The sequence below is a fragment of the Anomaloglossus baeobatrachus genome, chromosome 5 (genome assembly GCF_048569485.1).
Source record: "Anomaloglossus baeobatrachus isolate aAnoBae1 chromosome 5, aAnoBae1.hap1, whole genome shotgun sequence".
NCBI lineage: Eukaryota > Metazoa > Chordata > Amphibia > Anura > Aromobatidae > Anomaloglossus > Anomaloglossus baeobatrachus.
The window spans coordinates 272,585,751-272,611,530 of NC_134357.1; the positions used below are offsets into that span (position 1 = coordinate 272,585,751).

The following is a 25,780-nucleotide window of genomic DNA, read 5'->3' on the forward strand; positions in this document are numbered from 1 at the left end:
TTGCAGCCTCTTCCTGCGACAGTCCAGTCCCAACCTCCCAGATCTCTTCAACCCGCCACCCAAACAACCTGACCCGCTGCATTCCTATCCGTGGGTCAGTGACCAGGTTAAGGTCCCGGGTGTTGAAAAGACGACTCTGGTAGGCACAGGAGGTGCAACTATTTACAATAACACAAGTCCGTGCTGGCCACAACCAGTCCAGTGGCCATGGTCCATTTTTACTACTAAAATATGTATATAAGAACCGGAGTCCATGCACCTAGTGCAAACATTATATAACCTTTTTCGTAATCTGGTGAGATTCTCTGTTGATTAAACCCGGTATGATTATTCAGCATTTTATCTTTTTATAAACACTACTATTTGTTATTATTCAAGAAAATAAAACAAACTATGGAAAATAATAAAGGAAAACACAGATTTTTCTTAACATTCCTAACTTTAAATGGTCGGGTCCCGCAGCCATGCTTCCTTGCGGCTACGCACCACGGACGCCGGAAAGAACTCCTCCTCAACCATCACTTGCTTGGTTACATCCAGGGCATACCAGCCCTGCTCTCCACAATGCCGGGTGTATGTAATAATATCTCCTGGCTTCAGATTTCGCCCAGGGTGTTCCCACGGGAGATGCTCCTCTACATCTCTCCGGGAGACAAACACCCCAGCTGTGAGGCCCGCTTCCCGGATGAACCCCCATCCCTGGTCGGGGTTGAAACGATCCACAAGGCCACGGTACTGCGGCCCTCGGACTCGGGAAGCGGCACTTCTCACCTGCTCCTTCTCTTTTTGGGTACGGGTGGCAATCTCCCGTCGTTGCCGGTCTCGTGTTGTCATTTACTGGTGTAGCTTACGCTGGTGTCGTTCCCAGTAGGGGGCGTCAGCGTCCGGCCTCGCCTCCCTTGCTGACATGGGTTGTAGGTGTACTCCTGCGGCTCCAACAGCTGCTCGGATGCCGCGCGGTGGCAGAACCGGTAGCTCCTCAGGTTCTGCCCTCGCCACTTCATGAAGAAGGACCGACTTCTCTGCAGCCGGGGGTGCAGAGTTCGGGTGCTCCGTTTCAAGATACCGCCCGGTGATGTGGCCGGGTCTGGTCGGGCCAGTGTCGGGGTGACTGCTGTCATGGCCTGGTCGGGTGACGGGGACGGGAGCTCCGCCCGCAGCTGACTTCTCGTAGATTGGGGCTGAAGGTTCCGCTGCCGTGGTTGGGATAGGCAGCTTGGCGTCCGACAAGGACGGGGGTGGCGGTGGTAAAGTGCTTGCCATGAGCGGAAGCCGACCAGATCCCACAGCCGCATCGACCGGATTAGTGGAATCAAATGGGACTGGGTAACCGTTTACCCGCTCCTCACGTGGGATTTCGATCTTACGGGCTCGCATTGCCACTGCCAGGCTCCTCATCTCTACCCTCCAGTGGTCCAGTATGAAGAGGAATTGCGTCCGCATCCTCCTGCAAAGCTGCTCCGTCTCTTGCTCGATTCAGGTCGCGGTCCCGGGAGCAGCACGCTCCGGTGACCAGTCTCTCGCAGCCGCCATCTTTCCTCTGCGAGGTCCAGGAACGTTATGGCAGAGTCCTGGCGTCCCTGCTTCTCTTCTGTTGCTACATGGCGTCACGCCCCCTCGGTTTTCACCCACCACTCACTGCTGTGCTGTGGCCCGCTGGGAACTTCCGGTTCCGGCAGACTCTCAGGACGAGGGGCGGGGCTTCTGCTTCGCATGCTTTTGGTCAAGAAGACGGCGTTTTGGCGCCAAATATGGCGGAAATGGCGGTAAACGGGATTCCTGACTCACGGTTTGGACTTTCAAGGCACACGTCACCCAGGTAAGTGGGCCCTGCTCATATCCTGTTCGTGATGCCAGGAATTTGAGGTGTGCCGCCCCCGTGGAAGCAGCCGAGCTGCTCGGATCCGGGTTTACTGTGGCTCGAGTCTCCGGACCCGGGGTCGTGTGGCAACTCAAATGAAAGGGGGTATTTACAGGGGAATTGATATAGTTCGTGACGCCACTTCTGGTGTACGGTAATTTAGGAGTAGCGCCGCTCCCGTTGGGAGTACCCGGGGTGATGAAGTGGGGAAGCAAGGTGTCGTAGCCCTCCACGGGTAGGGGGATGCCTCAGGATTCAGTGTTTGAAGACGTGGGATGCAGGGGTCACTCTCGTCCTAACTCAGTCAATAAGCAGACGCTGACAACCAGGTAAACTAACTCTCTGGGCGCCGCTGCCGCTGAGGGGAGCTCGTCTAAGTCCCATCCCCTATAGTGTTGCCTGGTGATCCGTGACCTGCCTCTTGGCACTAAGTTTAACTTCAAAGTGGTGGCCCAGTAGTATGGAACTTCCCAGGCCCTGCTCCCCACTGTGGCTAAGTGTGGGAGCTTGCTCTCAGGGCTCATGCTTGGGATTTTCTGGACTGTTTTGAATTGGAAAGTCCTATTCCCCTCGTTGCGCTAATGCCCCGATTCTGGAGCTGGTGGGAACAGATCATAAAGGCTCCGTTCTCCTCAGGTGAATTGTCGGGTTGCCTGAAGCTACTCCCCGACCTAGCGTCCGTGTACCCTGTCGTGCCTTTGGTTCTGGACCGATGACAGTGCTAGGCTGCCGGCTGTCCTCCTTGACAGATCCAGGTACCTTGCCACAATCCTCTGCGACCGGGGGTCCGACTCCTCTAGGTCCAGACCTTCGTCTGCAACCTAGACAGCTTCTCTTGGGAGCCACCGCTCCCAACCTCCTCTTGCTCTCTCTGACTACACACTGACTGACTACACTCCTCACCTCCCCTCCCTGATCCCCCAGGTGGGCGACTCTATTCCACTCAAGCCATCCACTGCTGTGCCTGGTGGGTGTGGTGGTGGTGCAGGGTGTATTTAGGATTTGATTTGCTGCTGGAGGCAACACTATTTAGATAGAGACCCAGAACGAAGAGGGAGGTGGAATACTCCACGGGAGGGCAGCTTGTGCAGTACCCTGTGACGACCTGATAGTCCAGGGGCGTCACACATGCACACCCTAGCCATGCTCAACCTCCCCATGCTCACCCTCCCCATGCTCACCCTCCCCATTCTCACCCTTTCCATGCTCACCTCCTCCATGCGCACCCACTCCATGCTCACCCTCGCCATGCTCATCCTCTCCATGCCCCCCCTAGCCATGCTCACCCTCACCTTGCTCACCTCCCCCATTCTCACCCTCCCAGTGCTCACTCTCCTCGTGCTCACCCTCTCCATGCTCACCCTCGCCATGCTCACCCTCCCCATGCTCACCCTAGCTTTGCTCACCTCCTCCATATTCACCCACTCCATGCTTTACCACTCCATGCTCACCCTCTCCATGCTCACCCTCTCCATGCTGATGTGCCGCCCCCACATCAGTAGCAGCCGGGCTGCTCGGATCCGGACCCGCAGTGTGGCTCGAGGGATTCTCCGGACCGGGGGTCACGCGGACACTCCAAATCAAAGGGGGACGTATTTGTACGGGATTTACCGTAGTCAGTCTGTGAGGCCACCCACGGTGTGTGCTGAAGTATGGCACCACCGCTGCTGCTGAGGGACACCAGGGGCGATGGGATGGCAGCTAGTTGTTAACTCCTCCGTGGGTAGGGATGGTTGCCCCGGGACCCGGTGACTTGGTGCAGGGGACGGTGATGGCAGGGGCCGGCGCGCCTGGTCAGACCAGGGAGTCTCAGCTTACTCACGGTTAAAGAAATCAAACAAGTCCAGCGGTTAACCAAGGTGCTTGTGGCCAGCCGCCGCGGCCGGATGTACTCTGGTCCCCCACCCGGGCTGGTGGTCTGAGTCACTTTCCTCTGCACCGTGTTGTGATGTGGTGGACTTCCCAGTATGGAACGCGGGAGTCCGCTCCCGGTACTATTGTTGGGAGCCGTACCCGCTGACGCTGACCCGTGGGATCTACTGGGCCCTGGCGGATGCCCTATCCCTCTCTGTGGGTGGTTGTCTGCTTTTGGGACTTTGGTTGGGACTGGACCTATAATCCTGCCCTCAATTGGTTAATTAGCTAGGCCGTTGGTTCTGGTCCTGAAGCCCCAGAACCAATGGCCTAGCTAATTAACCAATTGAGGGCAGGATTATAGGTACCAAGTACCCCTTCTGTGCACGGTTTCCGAGTCGATTCTCCGGTGTCGGTACCGGCGGGCTCCAACCCTGCCCCGGTCCACCTCGGATCTCCGGCTGCCGTCTTCCCGTCTCCTGCTAGACATGGACCTCTGTCTGCCACCTATCCAATGCACCAGGGCTCCAACCCCGGCACCTCTGCTCTCTGTGCTTGAGCTTCACCTTCTCCACTCCACTCAACTTGAGCTCTAAACTTGAACCCCAGACTACCATTGACTGCTCTCCCGCCCTCGGGTTGCCAGACCCCCAGGTGGGCGCTCTCCATCCGCCCGGTCCCGCCCACCGGGCGCCCCCCTTCCCCCGGGGGGGGGGGTGACCAGGGTCCCAGGCCGGCTACTTGCAACCGCGTGAGGGAAGGCACCGTGCAGGGGTCCAATCTGTGCGACCATTCACCTTAGCCATGCTCATCTTAGCCATGCTCACTTTCTCCATGCTAACCTTCCCCATGCTCACCCTCTCCATGCTCACCCTCCCCATGCATGCTCACCCTCTTCATGCTCACCCTTCCCATGCTCACCCTCCCCATGCTCACCCTCTCCATGCTCACCCTCCACATGTTCACCCTCACATTTTCCTTTTTCAACAGTATTGAATATACAGTACAGACCAAATGTTTGGACACACCTTCTCATTCAAGGAGTTTTCTTTATTTTCATGACTCTAAAAATTGTAGATTCACATTGAAGACATCAAACCTATGAGTGAAAAAATGTGGAATGAAATACTTTAAAAAGTGTGAAACAACTGAAAATATGTCTTATATTCTAGGTTCTTCAAAATATCCACCTTTTGCTTTGATTACTGCTTTGCACACTCTTGGCATTCTCTTGATGAGCTTCAAGAGGTAATCACTGGAAATGGTTTTCCAACAGTCTTGAAGGAGTTCCCATGATGCTTAGCACTTGTTGGCCCTTTTGCCTTCACTCTGCGGTCCAGCTCACCCCAAACCATCTCGATTGGGTTCAGGTCTGGTGACTGTGGAGACCAGGTCATCTGGCGTAGCACCCCATCACTCTCCTTCTTAGTCAAATAGCCCTTACACAGCCTGGAGGGGTGTTTGGGGTCATTGTCCTGTTGAAAAATAAATGATGGTCCCAACCAAACGCAAACCAGATGGAATATCACGCCGCTGCAAGATGGTAGCCATGCTGGTTCTGTATGCCTTCAATTTTGAATAAATCCCCAACACCCCAACAGTGTCACCAGCAAAGCATCCCCACACCATCACACCTCCTCCTCCATGCTTCACGGTGGGATCCAGCCATGTAGAGTCCATCCATTCACCTTTTCTACAAAGACACGGTGGTTGGATGCAAAGATCTCAAATTTGGACTCCTCAGACCAAAGCACAGATTTCCACTGGTCTAATGTCCATTCCTTGTGTTCTTTAGCCCAAACAAGTCTCTTCTGCTTGTTGTCTGTCCTTAGCAGTGGTTTCCTAGCAGCTATTTTACCATGAAGGCCTGCTGCACAAAGTCTCCTCTTAACAGTTGTTCTAGAGATGAGAAGGTGTGTCCAAACTTTTGGTCTGTACTGTATATGCACTTCATACATTTTCTTCTGTACATTGTGATTTCATCTGATGATATATTGCTTGTAATTCTGTTGTATTTATCATGTGTTTATATGTAGACCTACCTTGAGAAAGTCTTGTCAAAAGCCAAAATGTCGGGATTTGCCTATGGATTTGTCTATGGTGATCGCACAATAAAGAGAATGTTTTGGAAGAAAAGTCTTTTTCATGACCATTCTTTATTATGGAGTGCCAGATTATTCTATAGACTGACAGAATGTGACCAATCACAGCTCAGATGAGACTCTCCCAGCCAAATCTATGGGTGCGAGAAAACAAATCAGTATAGCGTTCTGTAACATAGGAAACTGTAAATGATAATAGCTGCTACTGGAAAAATGGATTACACACAGAAGACAAGTGAGAAAAATGTCATCCCAAACGGGATGAAAAAGCAGACCTAGACCTTGTACAGTCAGTGACCGCAGCCTTATTATGGGATATCAGTGGCATTGCAGGGGGAGGAATGAGAACAACTCCCAGCACAGCTTCTCTGTGTCACATGACCACACACAGGTCCTGCACGGAGATCCGCCTTCTAGGGTCACATGACCAACTTGTCATCCTGCCCATCTACGTCACAGATCAGGTGACGGTGACGTCACGCCAGGTCCTGCAGTCACCATTTATCAGCTACATAAGAAGTTCAGGTCGTATGCTTGGTATTCTCTGGTGTGTATTGTGCTGTGTGTATTGTATAGGACAATACTGGTGATGGACACTGGTGTGTATTGTATAGGTCTCTGTACTCATAATGGGCACTGGTGTGTATTGTGTAGGTCTCTGTACTCATAATGGGCACTGGTGTGTATTGTGTAGGTCTCTGTACTCATAATGGGCACTGGTGTGTATTGTGCTGTGTGTATTGTATAGGTCTCTGTACTGGTGACAGGCACTGGTGTGTATTGTATAGGTCTCTGTACTGGTGATGGGCACTGGTGTGTATTATATAGGTCTCTGTACTGGTGACAGGCACTGGTGTGTATTGTATAGGTCTCTGTACTGGTGATGGGCACTGGTGTGTATTGTATAGGTCTCTTTACTGGTGATGGGCACTGGTGTGTATTGTGTAGGTCTCTGTACTGGTGACAGGCACTGTGTGTATTGTGTAGGTCTCTGTACTGGTGACAGGCACTGTGTGTATTGTGTAGGTCTCTGTACTGGTGACAGGCACTGTGTGTATTGTGTAGGTCTCTGTACTGGTGACAGGCACTGGTGTGTATTGTGTAGGTCTCTGTACTGGTGACGGGCACTGGTGTGTATTGTATAGGTCTCTGTACTGGTGATGGGCACTGGTGTGTATTGTGTAGGTCTCTGTACTAGTGACAGGCACTGGTGTGTATTGTGTAGGTCTCTGTACTGGTGACAGGCACTGGTGTGTATTGTGTAGGTCTCTGTACTGGTGATGGGCACTGGTGTGTATTGTGTGGGTCTCTGTACTGGTGACAGGCACTGGTGTGTATTGTGTAGGTCTCTGTACTGGTGACAGGCACTGGTGTGTATTGTGTAGGTCTCTGTACTGGTGATGGGCACTGGTGTGTATTGTGTAGGTCTCTGTACTGGTGACAGGCACTGGTGTGTATTGTGTAGGTCTCTGTACTGGTGACAGGCACTGGTGTGTATTGTATAGGTCTCTGTACTCGTAATGGGCACTGGTGTGCATTATATAGGTCTCTGTACTGGTGATGGGCACTAGTGCCTATTGTATAGGACTAATATACTGGTGATGGGCACTGGTGTGCATTATATAGGTCTCTGTACTGGTGATGGGCACTAGTGCCTATTGTATAGCACTAATATACTGGTGATGGGCACTGGTGTGTATTGTGTAGGTCTCTACTCATAATGGGCACTGGTGTGTATTGTATAGGTCTCTGTACTCATAATGGGCACTGGTCTGTATTGTATAGGTTTCTGTACTCATAATGGGCACTGGTGTGTATTGTATAGGTCTCTGTACTGGTGATGGGCACTGGTGTGTATTGTATAGGTCTCTGTACTCGTAATGGGCACTGGTGTGTATTGTATATGTCTCTGTACTCATAATGGGCACTGGCGTGTATTGTATAGGTTTCTGTACTCATAATGGGCACTGGTGTGTATTGTATAGGTTTCTGTACTCATAATGGGCACTGGTGTGTATTGTATAGGTCTCTGTACTGGTGATGGGCACTGGTGTGTATTGTATAGGTCTCTGTACTCATAATGGGCACTGGTGTGTATTGTGTAGATCTCTGTACTCATAATGGGCACTGGTGTGTATTGTGTAGGTCTCTGTACTCATAATGGGCACTGGTGTGTATTGTGCTGTGTGTATTGTATAGGTCTCTGTACTGGTGACAGGCACTGGTGTGTATTGTATAGGTCTCTGTACTGGTGACAGGCACTGGTGTGTATTGTATAGGTCTCTGTACTGGTGATGGGCACTGGTGTGTATTGTGTAGGTCTCTGTACTGGTGACAGGCACTGGTGTGTATTGTGTAGGTCTCTGTACTGGTGATGGGCACTGGTGTGTATTGTGTGGGTCTCTGTACTGGTGACAGGCACTGGTGTGTATTGTGTAGGTCTCTGTACTGGTGACAGGCACTGGTGTGTATTGTGTAGGTCTCTGTACTGGTGATGGGCACTGGTGTGTATTGTGTAGGTCTCTGTACTGGTGACAGGCACTGGTGTGTATTGTGTAGGTCTCTGTACTGGTGATGGGCACTGGTGTGTATTGTGTAGGTCTCTGTACTGGTGACAGGCACTGGTGTGTATTGTGTAGGTCTCTGTACTGGTGACAGGCACTGGTGTGTATTGTGTAGGTCTCTGTACTGGTGACAGGCACTGGTGTGTATTGTATAGGTCTCTGTACTCGTAATGGGCACTGGTGTGCATTATATAGGTCTCTGTACTGGTGATGGGCACTAGTGCCTATTGTATAGCACTAATATACTGGTGATGGGCACTGGTGTGTATTGTGTAGGTCTCTACTCATAATGGGCACTGGTGTGTATTGTATAGGTCTCTGTACTCATAATGGGCACTGGTCTGTATTGTATAGGTTTCTGTACTCATAATGGGCACTGGTGTGTATTGTATAGGTCTCTGTACTGGTGATGGGCACTGGTGTGTATTGTATAGGTCTCTGTACTCATAATGGGCACTGGCGTGTATTGTATAGGTTTCTGTACTCATAATGGGCACTGGTGTGTATTGTATAGGTTTCTGTACTCATAATGGGCACTGGTGTGTATTGTATAGGTCTCTGTACTGGTGATGGGCACTGGTGTGTATTGTATAGGTCTCTACTCATAATGGGCACTGGTGTGTATTGTATAGGTCTCTGTACTGGTGATGGGCACTGGTGTGTATTGTATAGGTCTCTGTACTGGTGACGGGCACTGGTGTGTATTGTATAGGTCTCTGTACTCATAATGGACACTGGTGTGTATTGTATAGGTCTCTGTACTGGTTATGGGCACTGGTGTGTATTGTATAGGTCTCTGTACTGGTGATGGGCACTGGTGTGTATTGTATATGTCTCTGTACTCATAATGGACACTGGTGTGTATTGTATAGGTCTCTGTACTCATAATGGGCACTGGTGTGTATTGTATAGGTCTCTGTACTCATAATGGGCACTGGTGTGTATTGTAAAGGTCTCTGTACTCATAATGGGCACTGGTGTGTATTGTATAGGTCTCTGTACTCATAATGGGCACTGGTGTGTATTGTAAAGGTCTCTGTACTCATAATGGGCACTGGTGTGTATTGTATAGGTCTCTGTACTCATAATGGGCACTGGTGTGTATTGTGTAGGTCTCTTTACTGGTGATGGGCACTGGTGTGTATTGTGTAGGTCTCTGTACTGGTGATGGGCACTGGTGTGTATTGTATAGGTCTCTGTACTGGTGATGGGCACTGGTGTGTATTGTATAAGTCTCTTTATTGGTGATGGGCACTGGTGTGTATTGTATAGGTCTCTGTACTGGTGGTGGGCACTGGTGTGTATTGTATAGGTCTCTGTACTGGTGATGGGCACTGGTGTGTATTGTATAGGTCTCTTTACTGGTGATGGGCACTGGTGTGTATTGTATAGTTCTCTGTACTGGTGATGGGCACTGGTGTGTATTGTATAGGTCTCTGTACTGGTGATGGGCACTGGTGTGTATTGTATAGGTCTCTGTACTGGTGATGGGCACTGGTGTGTATTGTATAGTTCTCTGTACTGGTGACAGGCACTGGTGTGTATTGTATAGGTCTCTGTACTGGTGATGGGCACTGGTGTGTATTGTATAGGTCTCTGTACTGGTGATGGGCACTGGTGTGTATTGTGTAGGTCTCTGTACTGGTGACAGGCACTGGTGTGTATTGTATAGGTCTCTGTACTGGTGATGGGCACTGGTGTGTATTGTGTAGGTCTCTGTACTGGTGACGGGCACTGGTGTGTATTGTGTAGGTCTCTGTACTGGTGACGGGCACTGGTGTGTATTGTGTAGGTCTCTGTACTGGTGATGGGCACTGGTGTGTATTGTGTAGTTCTCTGTACTGGTGACAGGCACTGGTGTGTATTGTATAGGTCTCTGTACTGGTGACAGGCACTGGTGTGTATTGTGTAGGTCTCTGTACTGGTGACAGGCACTGTGTGTATTGTATAGGTCTCTGTACTGGTGATGGGCACTGGTGTGTATTGTATAGGTCTCTGTACTGGTGATGGGCACTGGTGTGTATTGTGTAGGTCTCTGTACTGGTGACAGGCACTGTGTGTATTGTATAGGTCTCTGTACTGGTGATGGGCACTGGTGTGTATTGTATAGGTCTCTGTACTGGTGATGGGCACTGGTGTGTATTGTGTAGGTCTCTGTACTGGTGACGGGCACTGGTGTGTATTGTGTAGGTCTCTGTACTGGTGACAGGCACTGGTGTGTATTGTATAGGTCTCTGTACTGGTGACAGGCACTGTGTGTATTGTATAGGTCTCTGTACTGGTGATGGGCACTGGTGTGTATTGTATAGGTCTCTGTACTGGTGATGGGCACTGGTGTGTATTGTGTAGGTCTCTGTACTGGTGACGGGCACTGGTGTGTATTGTGTAGGTCTCTGTACTGGTGACAGGCACTGGTGTGTATTGTATAGGTCTCTGTACTGGTGATGGGCACTGGTGTGTATTGTATAGGTCTCTGTACTGGTGATGGGCACTGATGTGTATTATATAGGTCTCTTTACTGGTGTTGGGCACTGGTGTGTATTGTGCGTGCTGTATGTAGTATAAAGATCTCTGTGCTGAGGATGGGGACTCCGGCTTTTTTTGATGATTCGGACACCCCCTTGAGGGTAAAATCACCACGTTCCGAGTGGTGGAAACCAGGGTCATGTTGGTAGATTAACAGTACACTGTGATTTTACTTCCCAGAGATCCATTTAGAGATCTCCATCGGATCCTACAACTAGTACAAAATACCCTGACAGAATACTTCATGAGGAATACCTCCGGCGACATCTCAGCAACTTCAGTGTGGGAGGCTCACAAATGTGTCATTAGGGGTGTATTGATTCAGCAGGAGGCAAGACGAAAAAGGGAGCGGGAGCTCGAGATATCTACGCTCTTAATGCAGTTGAAAGACCTGGAGACCCGTCACAAACAGATGCCCTCGGTAGAGGTGGGAAGCGCCCTCTTTAGTGCCTGCGACAACTTGTGGAAACTGCTCAATCATAAGGCTAAGGGGATCCTTGTCAGATCTCGGCGGCATTTCTATGAATTTGGGAATAAATGTAGCAAAACACTGGCGAGAGCGCTTAGACAACAACAAACGTCCACATTTATTTCTAATATTTCCCCCACACAATCGCAGGGTACTATGCTACATTCATCCCTGGAAATTGCGGAAACCTTTAAAAAATTGTACGCCTCCCTATATAATCTAGAAACAAATGGCCCTTCAAAGTCATCACTTACCCTTAAACGTAAAATAGTAGATTATATTAAAGAAGCTAAAATGCCGCACTTGGAAGATTCGGAGATTGCAGCATTGGAACTACCAATTACGAACCATGAACTATGGGATGCTATTGCATCTTCCAAAACAGGAAAAGCTCCAGGACCTGATGGCCTGCCCCTGGTGTATTACAAAAAACTTAAAGAACTACTAACACCGCACCTTCTGCGTACCTTTAACTCCAGGGCCCAGAGGGACTCAAACACTAGCTCTGACTCTTTGAGAGCACACATCACAGTAATACCTAAAGTAGGGAAAGATCCAACGCAGTGCGCTAGCTACCGCCCAATATCATTATTAAATGTAGACATGAAACGTTTTGCAAAAATACTGGCGACCAGACTGGCACCTCTGCTTCCACGAATTATCCATCCAGATCAGGCGGGGTTTATGGCAGGTCGCGAGGCACGAGACAACACAATTAAGGCCATTAACTTAATACATGCAGCAAAAACAGGAGGAATTCCGTCCTTGCTATTGTCGACCGATGCCGAAAAGGCATTCGATAGAGTGGATTGGACATTTATGGAGGTTACGCTCAGAAGTCTGGGGTTGGGTGACGGTATGTTGGGATGGATATTGTCTCTTTACACTGTGCCATCAGCGAGGGTGCGTGTGAATGGGATCCTGTCGGACCCTTTCACCATTTCAAACGGCACCCATCAGGGATGCCCGCTATCCCCTCTGATATTCATCCTAACGTTGGAACCGTTCCTTAGACATGTACGAGCTAATAGCGATATTGCGGGTGTGGTGGTGCGCCAGGCCGTGCATAAAGTCGCAGCATATGCGGATGACCTCCTGTTTTTTGTTTCGGCTCCCAGAATTTCTCACCCTAACTTGATGAAAGAGTTTTAGATATATTCTCAATTAGCAAATTTCAAAATTAACTTCTCAAAATCAGAGGTTCTTAACATCAATCTGTCCTACAGGGAAGTGGAGGAGTTGAAATCATCCTTTAGTTTTCGGTGGGCAGTTCAGTCTCTTAATTATCTGGGAATACGTCTTACCAGTGACTTGGGCCTCCTCTATGTCCATAATTTTCCACCCTTGCTAGCATCCATTAGGAAAGATTGTGACCGGTGGGGAAAATCCCTGTTCTCATGGTTTGGTAGAAATCAAATCTTTAAGATGAATATACTGCCCAGGCTCTTATACATTTTCCAAGCTCTCCCAATTAAAATTCTGACCGCATTCTTCCGGACACTCGAGTCAATTCAGTCATCTTTTATATGGGCGGGCAAACCGGTACGCTTAAAGAGAACCACCCTATTTAGACCCAAACTCAGAGGCGGGATCGGGCTGCTGGACATGAAGCATTACCATTTAGCGGGCCATCTCACCAGAATAATTGATTGGTGCAGGAACAGTACACAGAAGGTGTGGGTCCAAATTGAACAGTCTTTTTCTCAAATACCTTTAAATAAATTGCCTTGGGTGCTCCCGGAGGCTCCTGCAGGGCTGAAGGTACATCCAACTATTGGTCCTACGGTGATGTACTGCAATACGGGTCTGGTGCGTGCAGAATTGATCCCCCTTCACTCCCGCATGATGCCTATCCTGAGCCATCCCTCTTTTGAGCCGGGAAGAACGGACCCCATATTTCAGTTGTGGATACACAATGGGATAGATCGGGTAGAAGACTTGGGAGACCGAGAGGGTTGGCCCTCGATTGCCAATCTGGAGGCTAGACAAACCCCAGCCCCGTTGGGACGCTGGAGATGTTTACAGCTGGCACATTTTCTCAGTAAAATTCCAAATAGGGCCTATTTCCAACAGCCCAAGACACGATTTGAAATTATTTGTGGGGGAACAGGCCCAACTCGACACTCGTTATCGGCGGTATATTCTTTGTTATCCTCGCCTTCAGACCAACCTCCTCCATCATTTGTAGCGAAGTGGGAGAGTGACCTCAGCGTGAGCCTCTCCTCTGACCAGTGGGAACGTATCTGCTCGCTTGCACACAGCTCATCCATTAGCTCTAGATTCCAGGAAGCCAGTTACAAATTGCTGTCCAGATGGTACAGGGTGCCATCTGGAATTCATGCCATTTTTCCAGGAGTGGACCCGACTTGCTGGAGGTGTGGTGGGAGGGAGGGCACTCTCTTCCACGTGTTTTGGGAGTGCGAGGCGATCCAGCCATTCTGGAAAGGTGTGTCTGACATCATCCGGTTGGTCACAGGAACCACTGAGGAAATGGGTCCAGCCATCTTCCTGTTGCATCACTGCGAGACCCCACTAAAAACATACAAAGCATCCCTGAGGAAGTTCCTCATAATGGCAGCGAGACTATGTATCCCGGAGAGATGGAGATCTTGGACCCCCCCCCATGGTGGCACAGTGGATCACTAAGGTCAATGACCTAATGCATATGGAGGATCTGACCTCCTCACTGCATGACTCCTATGTGAAATTCTGGGCCACCTGGCGGGAGTGGATGGACTTCCAACAAACAGGGGACTATAGAGAGCTGGTGGAAGATGGCACGGGAACCAACGAATCCGCAATTCTGTAAGTGTGCTGATAAGCAGCGGGTATGAATGTCCGCCTACTTCCCCCCCCCCCCCCCTCCCTATCCCCTACTCTTCTACCTTACCTCCTCCCGTCCCACTTCCTCCCTGCTCATCCTCTTTTGCCTCTTCTATATTCTCTTTCTTTTTCTATCTTATCTTCTTTTTCTTTTCTTCTTTCAAACTTGAGTATCTTAATATCTTAAGGCACAATGTGCGTTTTCACTTAGATAAATAAAAAAGAAAAACCTTACGGGAACCTTGCATGGGTAGATGTTCGGGACGGGGCGTACGTCTGATGCATCCTATCTAGTTGTGCATGGGATTGGTTTCAATGTACTCTCTATTCTGAGCAGACTGTGATTATTGCAGACGGGCCGTTAGGTCCATGGACCTGTATTTGTTGTTATAATGGTTTCTAAATGAATAAAGAATTTTTAAAAAAAGAGACCTCCATCGGCGCTCCCTTGGGTGCCAGCTCCCATCGTTCCCAGAAGGCTGCCGGATTGGTTACAAATAACCCAAAATTGCCCACACTATGCAGTGTAAATATACGACCTGTAGTCTCCAGCCTGAAAGGCTGCACTATATAAATAGATAAACCAAATATTAGAGCCACTCATTCTCACACTGCCCTCAAGTAAATGCTATAGGGTGGGTGCTCATTATGGGTTTATTGTTGTTTACCCAAATATTCTATTAAAAAAACACAGAAAAATCTATTATAAGCAAAATGTGCTGATTACTTTTTCTTTAAACATTCATTAATTCTTTTTATAGGAAGCACATTCCTAAGCTTACTATAATAATGAATGAATCTTTATATAGCGCCAACATATTCAGCAGCGCTTTACAGCTCAGAGGGGACATGTACAAATAATATCAGCCACTACCGAGTGACACATAATTCAGCTGAGAGGATGGCCCCTTACAATCTATGAGGAAATAGGGGGGACAGGTAAAAAAATGCGTGTAGTGTGTGGTCTGTAAAGTGACAATGTAAAACTGCATGAAGCGGTCAGCAGCCAGGATCCTGCATTCAGGATATAGTGTCCATGGTAAGAAAAGGGTGAAGAAGAGACTTGTCAGAAAGATACAGAGAGGTTTACTATTTTAGTGGAGTGTGGATTGTTACAGGTAGGGTGAGGGACCAGACCAAGAGTGAAGGAATAGTGTTACTGGTGCAGGTGATAGGGTGAGAAGAAGATGGGAACCTGAAGACTCGCTCCTCTGTGTAGGGGGCAGAGACTGAAAGTGGTAATAATATTGGACCACAAGAGCCATAACAATTCCAACTTCATAATAAGACTAAGGAGTACCTATGATTGTACAGCATCCCGCACATTACTCTAAAGCCAAAAATAACCTCATGGACTCTAAATAGCCGTAACTACAAAAGTTTGTAGAAAACTACAAGTTATATTGATACAGAAAAATAAAGACTTCCCATTAGCGTGTATTGGGGTCACAATTAATGGTCCAACCATAGCACGATATAATATCAGTCACATTGAGTACATGAAGATATCAATGGATACAAAACTCTAGGAGCTACACAAAAAGATTAGTGATGAGCGAGTACTAAAATGCTCGGGAGCTCGAGGCTCGGGCCGAGCATCTCAAAATACTCGTGTACTCGGCCCGAGCACCGAGTCCAATGTTATCCTATGGGAGACCCGAGTATTATTCTGAAATGACCCCCGGCAGCATGTAGAAACCATAAAACTGTAAATTAAAAAAAAAAACGTGCGTGTGTGTATGCGTGTATATATATATATATATATATACACGCGGAGTGGAGTGCGGGAGGGGCCGTAGCCGAGCGGGGAAGTGTCGGGCTAAAGGCACGGTCATGCTGTGCGGCCGGCCAATCACTGCAATTCCACAAGTAACAGGGCTGTGGCATTGCAGTGGTCTGCCAGCCAATCCCTGCATAAGGGATGGCTGTAAAAAGAGCGCCAACATGAAGACCACGAGTACAGCACGAGTATCGCGAGATTACTCGGTCCCCGTCGAGTAGCCCGAGTACAGTGATACTCGTGCGAGTACCGAGTAGTAACAAGCATACTCGCTCATCACTAAAAAAGATCACACTTCATGATACTCGTAATTAAGCCCCTCACGACATCCGCCATACACGTGGGGCATAAGTTGGAAGCGGGTGTAAAGAGCTGGATCACAGGGTGAGCTCGCCCCATACTCAGCAAGTGAAGACTGTGTATTACAGTCAGGACCTGCCTCTAACAATCGCAGGTGCAGCGGGCACTTCCATTCATGTGCACTAGACCTCTCTGAAGCTGGGATCGTACACTCGGCTTCATAGTGTGCATGATCAAAAGTTCGGTGACTTCTGATAATGCACACTGCCCGGCGTCTGATGCAGTGAAATGGACACAGGTACGCATGTCACCACTACTGACACTAGGCAGTGGGCATTGAGTAGCATATTAGCATGCCCCTGTGGGTGTGCTAACCTGCTAAGAGGGCGGATTAGCCGGGTGAATATAATGCCCTTGGGACTAGTCACTGGCCTCATTAACATATCATAGAGGATCTTTAGAAACACTTTTTCTAAAGATCTCTTTATGTTTGCTACTAAATGCAGGGCCGGTTAGGCAGGCATTAGAAATATGCACCCAGAACTGCTCGTGGTTCTGGGTGCATGTTGGACCTGACAGATTTATTTTAAGGCCTAGGACACACGGTGAGTAAAACGGAGCAAGTGGAATGCGATAAAAAAAAATCGCATTCCACTCGGACCAATGTTACTCTATTGGCTTTTTTTTTTCTTCTCAGCCCTAATCGTACCGAGAAAACAATCGCAGCATGCTGCGGGTGAAATCCGATTAGTTTTCTCTCGCACCCTTACAAGTCTATGGGTGCGAGAGAAACATTGCATTGCACACGCATTACAGCGGAGTGCAGTGCGATATACGCATCACCTGACAATGGAGGAGATAGGGAGAGTAGTTTCCCCCTCTCCTTCACAGCGTGTTCCCCTTACTCCGTGACTGTGCTGTGATCGCAGTACAGTGGCATGACACTAGGCTTACACTCCAGCGGTGCGGGAGCCGAGTGTCAGTGATTCTGGTACATATTTGGCAGTTTTCATACGTACCAGAATTACAGACACACGCAGACCCATTAAAATCAATGGGTCTGCACACACATCAGTGATCTTTCACTGTTTCTGTCTTTCTGTGCGGCATATACGTATGTCCATGTTTCCGCACGGAGGCAAGTCCATTTTTTTCTGACCTCACTGATGTCACACGGACCACACAGTGCTATGATCCGCGAAACATGTACTAGAAAAACACATATCTTTGAAATGAAATGATTTTTATACTCCCCTTCTCCAGCGCTGCTGTCTCCGGCCTCTGCTGGCTGCTGCTTCCACCCTGGCTAATTATACTCACCAATGTTCACTGCACCACGACCCGGCACTAGCAGCAGCGGCGAGACAGCGGCGGCCGGACAGCAGAGTCAGAGATGCAGGAGCGTGGACAGGTGAGTTTATCTCTATGTGCTATTACGGATCACAGATTGCACATGGAGAACACACATGTGCCATGAAATGACGGCAAACGGAGGGACATGCTTTTTATAACACGTCAGTGAAAACGTCTGCATTTTTCACTAACGTGTGAAAGAGGCCTTAGGCAGCTTTTACAACAATCTATTATGCTGCATGCATGTCCCTAATCCCCTCAGCTAAAAAAAAAAAATATTTTTTATTATGCCCACAGACGGTGCCATCTGAATAGGCATCTCTGGTCTATTTTGGCGCCTCCTCTTTTCGTATGATCACCATCCTCCTTCCCTTCTTCATGCAGATGACGCTTCATACGTCATCCACACAATGTTACCTGCGAAGGTGTAATTCGCTATGCCCAGATGAGGGCGGAACAAAGTACTGTAGTGCGCATGCGCCGACTTTATTTCTGGGCCAATGGCGTTCTTTGGCTTTTCCCAGCTTAAAGGTGTTGTCAAGTCTAAAATGACAAGTCTGCAGTCACTTTATGTATCACTCTATGCAACTGTAGACTTGTGAATCCTTACATCATGTGTACTGTGCGCTGTGAAGATTCTAGGGTATTATTCACCGGGAAAGGAGGTCACATGACCACAAGTATACGACATGAATGTGCCTGGCAAGAATCCAACTAGATGGATGCGATGCCGCTCGATCCAATTGCATTGTGTGAAGCTGTGCCTATCTAGTTGGAGTCTGGCCAGGAGTATGCATATCGTATACTTGTGGTCACGTGATCGCCATTCCTGACTCTGACACCGGAGAATTCGCACAGTGCGTGAAGGTTCACAGGTCTGCCATCACATAGTGACTGCAGACTTGTCATTTTGGACCGCACAACCTTTTAAATAGAGTTCTCTAAACCTGGCCTTAAAGGTGGTGACCGTTCTTTACAAATGGTAAACCTGGTGACAAGTTACCTTTTAACCTCTGTTGGCCTAATGGGCAAAGGTATAAAGACAGCTGGTAATCACTGATAGGAACACCCACTGGACCGAAAATCCCAGAAACATCAGAGGTTTAAAAGATTACAGAAACAGGTTGTACTATCTTTTACCCCAAAATTGTATGATCAATTTACTCTGCTCTCCTGCTGCATGATGTCTGCAAATTGGACTTCATTTTCATGGAGCCAGGTTTCCTTTATGGAGAGTCAGAACATCAAATTATAGGAACTGATGAAGCCATGTTTCCAAGAGATCCAGAACAGGCTGGGGTTTGCACAGAGGGCAATTCACAATCATCACTTGCAACAGAGAAGAGGTGGAACAGTCTGATGGTGTGGTCTTCAAAAGAAAATGTGAGTGAGGTTTTTGGAAGGAGAACCTCAAAAGCAGTGGAGTCGGTAAGACAAAAACTGACTCCTCTACCTTTCCAGACTCTGACTCTTTCACAAATGACAGTTAATTAGTAATAACAAATTTACAATAGTGAAATGTAACATCAGGCTTTTTCTCACCATCCTGTGTAGATAATGAGTCTACTAAAAACATAAAAGATTTATTTGAACACAATTTCTGAACAAATATAGTCTTAGGCGGGCTTTGCACGTTGCGACATCGCAAGCCGATGCTGCGATGTCGCACGCGATAGTCCCCGCCCCCGTCGCAGGTACGATATCGTGTGATAGCTGGCGTAGCGAAAATTATCGCTACGCCAGCTTCACATGCACTCACCTGCCCTGCGACTGTCGCTCTGGCCAACGACCCACCTCCTTCCTAAGGGGGCGGGTCGTGCGGCGTCATAGCGACGTCACACGGCAGGCGGCCAATAGCGGTGGAGGGGCAGAGATGAGCAGGATGTAAACATCCCGCCCACCTCCTTCCTTCCGCATTGTGGCCGGCGGCAGGTAAGGAGATGTTCCTTGCTCCTGCGGCTTCATACACAGCGATGTGTGCTGCCGCAGGAGCGAGGAACAACATCGTACCTGTCGCGGCACCGGCATTATGGAAATGTCGGAGGCTGCAACGATGATACGATAACGACGCTTTTGCGCTCGTTCATCGTATCATCTAGGATTTACACACTACGACATCGCAAGTGACGCCGGATGTGCGTCACTTTCGATTTGACCCCACCGACATCGCACCTGCGATGTCGTAGTGTGCAAAGCCGCCCTTAGGATACTTTGATACATCGCTCTATTCCCGTAACGCATGTAGCAGTCATGCGATCACACCCGCTAATAACACGCCTGCACCGGGGCCTGGGGTGACTCGTTACCGAGCCGCTGTTCTACTCCTGGAGTGCCGCGGTGGCAAGGCTCGGCTCCGTGACCCCAGCGGTGTCGTTTAGTAAATAGGAAGGGGATGATGACAGTTATTTGTGACGCCACCTGTGGTATGCGGCAAGTTAGGACCACTGCTGCAGGATGGGGACCTTGGGGGCAGATGGTGACGCAGCATAGATAGTGCAGCTCTCCACAGGCAGAGCTGGGCCCCAGGGCTGAAGGGAGTAGTTGTAGGCGATGGTGGGGGTTGCCGGAAGGGAGGAGCAGGCAAATAACCTAGCAACACAGGGATGCAGTCTCAATGTTTTTACTGACTGTAGCAGGTTCCAGAGTAACACGACGTCAGTGACTGCCTTTGGAGTGCTGGGGTTTCACTGTGATGGGATCCAGCCGATCCCGGATAGTTCGGAGGTAGAGTTCGGTGCACCTTTTGTATGTGTACTTTCCCTGGTAGTCTTCCTGCGCTTGCTTCTCCCTCCTGCTTTGAGCCCTCACACACAGAGCCCTGAGCCGGTGCCCACGGACCTTGTTGGGTGGCGTGAACCTTTATCCATTGGTCCTTTAGAGTCACCTTTCAGCGAATGTGTGTGCAGATGTGGCCTCAGTGCTTGCAGTCACCTTAGCCTCTGGTTTTACTAGAAGAGTACGTAGGTTCTTCTCCTCTAGCCTAGGGACCAGTCCCCAATTTTCGGCCAAGTCCTTCCACCTGAAGATTGTATGTGGAACAAGGCCACGGGAGGATGTTGCACTTCCCGTGGTCTCTAGGACCCTTTCTGTCTTGTGCCTTGGTCAAGCTTCGCCAGCTCCAGACCACAGGTTTTTCCTCCACCACTGCTCCTTCCAACATTCTGCCTTTCTCCACACTCCACTACCGTGGGTACTCACTTTTAAGACTCCACCACCCCGACCTGGCTTCGGGTTTTACATGCCCTTGCCATGTCTGATGAAGTGTTGCTGAGTGAGAGTGTTGTGTTTTGTGTGAACCGGTGGTGACCTCCTCCATACCCAGGATGGAATACCACACCTCTGGCTGAGGTGCAGTACCTCTGTGGCGACTGAAGCCTCAGGGGCGCCACACTAACTTCCTGTGATGTTCCATCACATGGTTTCTCCTTCTGTCCTCCAGTCTTGGACTGTCTCAGTGGGGTTTTGGAAATACACTCATGCATGCCCTCTTGATACAAATTTTTGAGTGATGGCACTTTGGCGACTTCCATTTAATAACACAAAGCAAGCTTCCCATGAACTGTGTGGGGTTTTTCAAAAGACTCAACAGCCAACTGCTGGAATCAGATGTAATGCCAAACTCATACAATAACAATGCCAAAACCAACTACAACATCAATGTATTTAAATGGAGGAGAATTCCTCTTCTAGGATTCACCACTTACCAAGTGAACAAAGGAAATCAGATGTACTGCAGCCCCTCTTATTTTATGGTCTGTGGGTCTCAAAGTGTTTCCAGGCATACTAGGTATTGGGCTTCGAGAGGCACAACTGCACAATGAATGGTTGGTAGCTGAGTGAAATCTGTAAGATAGTGCCAAAAGTAGCTGACAGTTGAATGGGGGGAATAAAAGACTCGAGAAGTTGGTTGTTATGGTGGACCAGACCTGGCCTGGCAGAGGTGGAGGACAGGGACTTTACCGATTACTATGTAGGGAGTAAAAGTGGTGGACAGTGCAGGGACTGAGGAGAAGGGAGAGGGGAGGGACTGTGAATGAAGTAGGGAGGGGAGTAAAAGTGCTGAACAAGTGCAGGTATTGAGAGGAGAGGGACTGTGAATGAAGTGGGGAGTAAAAGTGGTGGACAGTGCAGGGATTGAGGAGAGGTGAGGGACTGTGAATGAAGTAGGGATGGGAGTAAAAGTGCTGAACAAGTGCAGGGATTGAGGAGAGGAGAGGGACTGTGAATGAAGTGGGGAGTAAAAGTGGTGAACAAGAGCAGGGATTGAGGAGAGGAGAGGGGCTGTGAATGAAGTGGGGAGTAAGGCCAGAGCCACACTGATCACTAGTGCGATCCTCGCATGACACTCTGCTCACACTGGCAGCACAGCAGAGCCGAGTGTCATGCGAATGTCCCTGCGACTGAGGTCCGACTGTGCGAGCGGACCTCAGCTGCGGGGGGCGGACCGGTGCTACGGAGGGGAGGGAGGGATTTATCTCACTCCTCCGTAGCCGGCAATTGCGATTCTCGCTTTGCACGCGCGGTGCGATTTTTCTCTCGCTCCATACACCTGAATGGGTGTGAGAGAAAAGAGTCTCGCATCACAGTTGCAACATGCTGCGATTGTTTTCTCGGTCCGATTAGGGCTGAGAAAATAATCTCTCATGTGTGCTGACACACAGGCTAATATTGATCCGAGTGGAATGCAATGTTTTATCGCACTCCACTCGCACCGTTTTTCTCGCCACGTGGCTTAGGCCTAAAAGTGGTCGACACTGCAGGGATTGAGGAGAGGGACTTTGGATCAGTTGTGAATGAAGGGCAGATCCCCAGGCTCTTATATGCACAGTACTTCACAGCTAGCTGAAGCTAAGCCACGCCCCCACTTCCTGTGATTCGCAGAGACTTTCCTGTTACTAGAGAAGATATGACCTCATAACAGGCAGTGGACATCAAGTTTTCCAGGAAGTGGTCACCTAGTAGCTCGCTCATTAGGGATTGTTACAGATGTAGGATAACATTTTCTGTAAGTAAAGTGATTTACAATTGTTCTAGTTGGTACATTGGCTATCGAATGGAAATAAGTTTATTGAAATGACAGAGACCCTTTAAGCCGCCTTCTATATATGTTTAAACGCTTTTTTTTTTTTCTTTAATATTTCCACAGCATATTAACCCTTAAGCTGATGTCTCATATTCCCATCCTAAATTTTGGACTGAACCATTGAGGATGGACCAGGTCAAGAATAATATTGCCAACAGGTTATTAAGCTTAACCCTGGAGATCATTTATCTGTTGACTGGAGAGGTGAGCAATACTGGGTATTGTGTCACATCGTACATCTTTCAATGTTTTCTGTCTACTCATTGCATAAATATGATTGGAGAGGTGACTGATACTGGGAATGTACATGGTGATATTTTGTTTCTACATATGCAGGATTACACAGTAGTAAGAAACACAGCTGGAGAATGTTTAGCCAATATCAGCTATCCTTGCATGTCAGAAGGACGGAACAGAATCCCAATAACTTTACCTACACCTCACTTACTGATAAATGAAAGAAATACTGAGCAGAAGATCCTAGAACTTGCCAGTAGGATCATTGAGCTGCTGACTGGAGAGGTGAGCACTGCTGGGACATTATACACAAGGGATGATGTGTCTGGATGATGAATGTATCATTATGTGTCAGGTTCCTATAAGGTGTGAGGATGTCACTGTCCATTTCTCCATGGAGGAGTGGGAGTATATAGAAGAACACAAGGATCTGTACCAGGACGTCATGATGGAGGACGATAAGACACTCACATCACCCGGTAGGAAGAGACTTTAAAGAAAATTCCTTTTGCACTTTATTAGGGGCTTTTCTGTGATCATCCTGGTAGTTGATATCATTAGAGGTTTTGGGTCAATTGTGGATTTGGGCAGCCTTGTTGAAACCATTACACCATTGTGTGCAATGCATCAACATGACTGCAGTAACATCTATGAGCCTCTTTCTCTAAATGACGCCTTCTTCTGTATGAAAATGTAGAACATGGACAAAGTTATGTGGCCACGCTTAATCAATTAATTTGGGACCGTTCACTGTGAAAAATAAATTTATATCTCATATTACATACACTGATCATCCATACTAGATACTCACATAATGGACCCCTGCCTTTCTTTAGCACTGCCTGTGTCTTACTGGTTTCATAGCTCAGATGTCTTGTTGTGACCGCTGCAGCCAATCTGATGTCTGAGCTAGAAGAGAATGCATGGGGGACACAGGCAGCGCTATGGAGAAGCCCTAGGGGATTAAAAGGCGAGTAACTGCTTTTATTTTTGCATCACCCTGGGTTTGATTTTATTATAAAAACTAGTAACAGACAACCAGTTTAGTGCTTTAAAATACAATTTTTTGCATTCAGTTCCCTCTTTTTTTGCACACAGCATTTTCATACCTTTTTCCCTACTGTAAGTCTATAATGATACGATCTATAATCACATGTGCTCTATACATTCTATTATATAACGGTGTGTTTACTACAGATGGATCCAGGGAGCAAAATCCACAAGAGAGGTGTTCCAGTCCTCTGTACTCTGAGGACTGTCCAGAAGAGGATGGAAGTATTCAGGTAGATCCGTATATTAAAGGAGGTTTCCCATTAACAGACGTTCTTACATAATGCGTTCCAGATAAACTATCAAAAATGTACATAATGTGCCAATATATTGGGAGGACTAATACATTTTAGATTTTAGGTTTTCTTTGATTTTCCAATGAGATGTAATTACTTCCTCCATAAATATAGGTGGAATAAGCATGTCCCGGTTTGGAGCCACTCTCCCACAGTCCCCCAGTGCCATGTAAAAGGACCTTTAAACTTTTGTAGACTAGTTGCTAAAACATATCATCTACCCCCTTAGATTTTTAGTGTGACCTTTAATTTTTACTTGACTATTTTTTTTCCCATATATATTTAGGGTGAAGAGCTCGATCTTAAAATTGAAGTTGTTGATGAACAAGAGATGTATAGAAGGCCAGGACAGCAGGGTAAGCAAGGAAGAGGCCTAATGATCACAAGATACATTTATTGTCTGATCATCTATGGACAATGGCTCACATTTTATAATTAGATGTTTTTTTTACTCTAGTCTAAGGGGTTAGTTGATTTGCTCCACATGTACTAAGGTACACACTTTTAGTGCATTTTCACATGAAATCTATGAATGATTTTCTTCTAATTTTGTTAGAGGTTGGCTTCCCTGTGGCCAAATTTCTAAATTGCCCTAAACTCTAATTTACAAGCATACATAATCAAAAGTAGCCCCAATGCTTGCCACTGTGCAGTCTTTCAAGCCCCCTGATCCGTACGGACAACAGTGATCACCACTATGTCCATATAGCAAGGGTCAAGAGAGTAATCACAGGACCGTTTTCCTGTCTCCGCTCTCCTGTGCAGGCAACAATGCTTTCAGCAGCTGCACAAGAGGACCGAGCCATGGTAGATGTCATCTGAGTACTCATATGACAACCAACTTCTTAAAAAGGTTTTCCGGTTTCTACAAATACTTATTCGCTGCCTACAATATGTTAAAAGAAAACAAACTGTTCTTTACTCACCCTCCCCAGATCTAGCACTGAGTCTCCGCCGCTGCTTCTGACATCATGCAGACAGCATTGCAGCGAATATCTGAGCTCTGCACTAGTTGACGGCATGGGCTGCTCAGTTATTTGATGCGTTGCTGTTTAACGTGACGTCAATGCTGACGACAATATCAGATACTCCAAATATCAAAAAATGACCACTACCTCCAAGAATAAGACTAGTGTGAACAGGTGCAAGCCAAGACAACTAGTCAGTATTAGTGATGAGCGGACCCGGATTGTAAAAGTCCGGATTCGTGCGGTTACAAAAGAAACCGAACACCGACCCTGGGCCCGAGTTCTCAGGGATCTCCGGCTAACTATCCAGATCCGGCAGCTCTAGTAATAAAAAAATGAAAAACACAGGAAAAAAAGTGGAAAGCAGGTGTGCTATACTTACCAAGTCTTTCATGTGGCTGTAAGGAAACGTCTGAGGCAGCTCATTATCCTTCATACATATTCACTGTTCCACTGGCAGTTCCGGCATCTTTGGTTGCAGTCATACAGTGCTTCCACTCTGAGTAGCAGCATG

At 48.1% G+C, this 25,780-nt stretch overlaps 1 protein-coding gene across 1 annotated transcript in view; it reads left to right on the plus strand.

The window, feature by feature from the left end:
• LOC142312740 (uncharacterized) overlaps positions 1-25,780 on the plus strand; it is a 177,325-nt gene that overhangs the window by 42,537 nt on the left and 109,008 nt on the right. The window contains exons 9-14 of the mRNA XM_075351728.1: positions 11,088-12,232; positions 22,792-22,919; positions 23,052-23,237; positions 23,308-23,431; positions 24,150-24,235; positions 24,585-24,654. Coding sequence (XP_075207843.1) covers positions 11,088-12,232; positions 22,792-22,919; positions 23,052-23,237; positions 23,308-23,431; positions 24,150-24,235; positions 24,585-24,654 — 1,739 coding nt within the window. The remainder of the gene's footprint in view (positions 1-11,087; positions 12,233-22,791; positions 22,920-23,051; positions 23,238-23,307; positions 23,432-24,149; positions 24,236-24,584; positions 24,655-25,780) is intronic.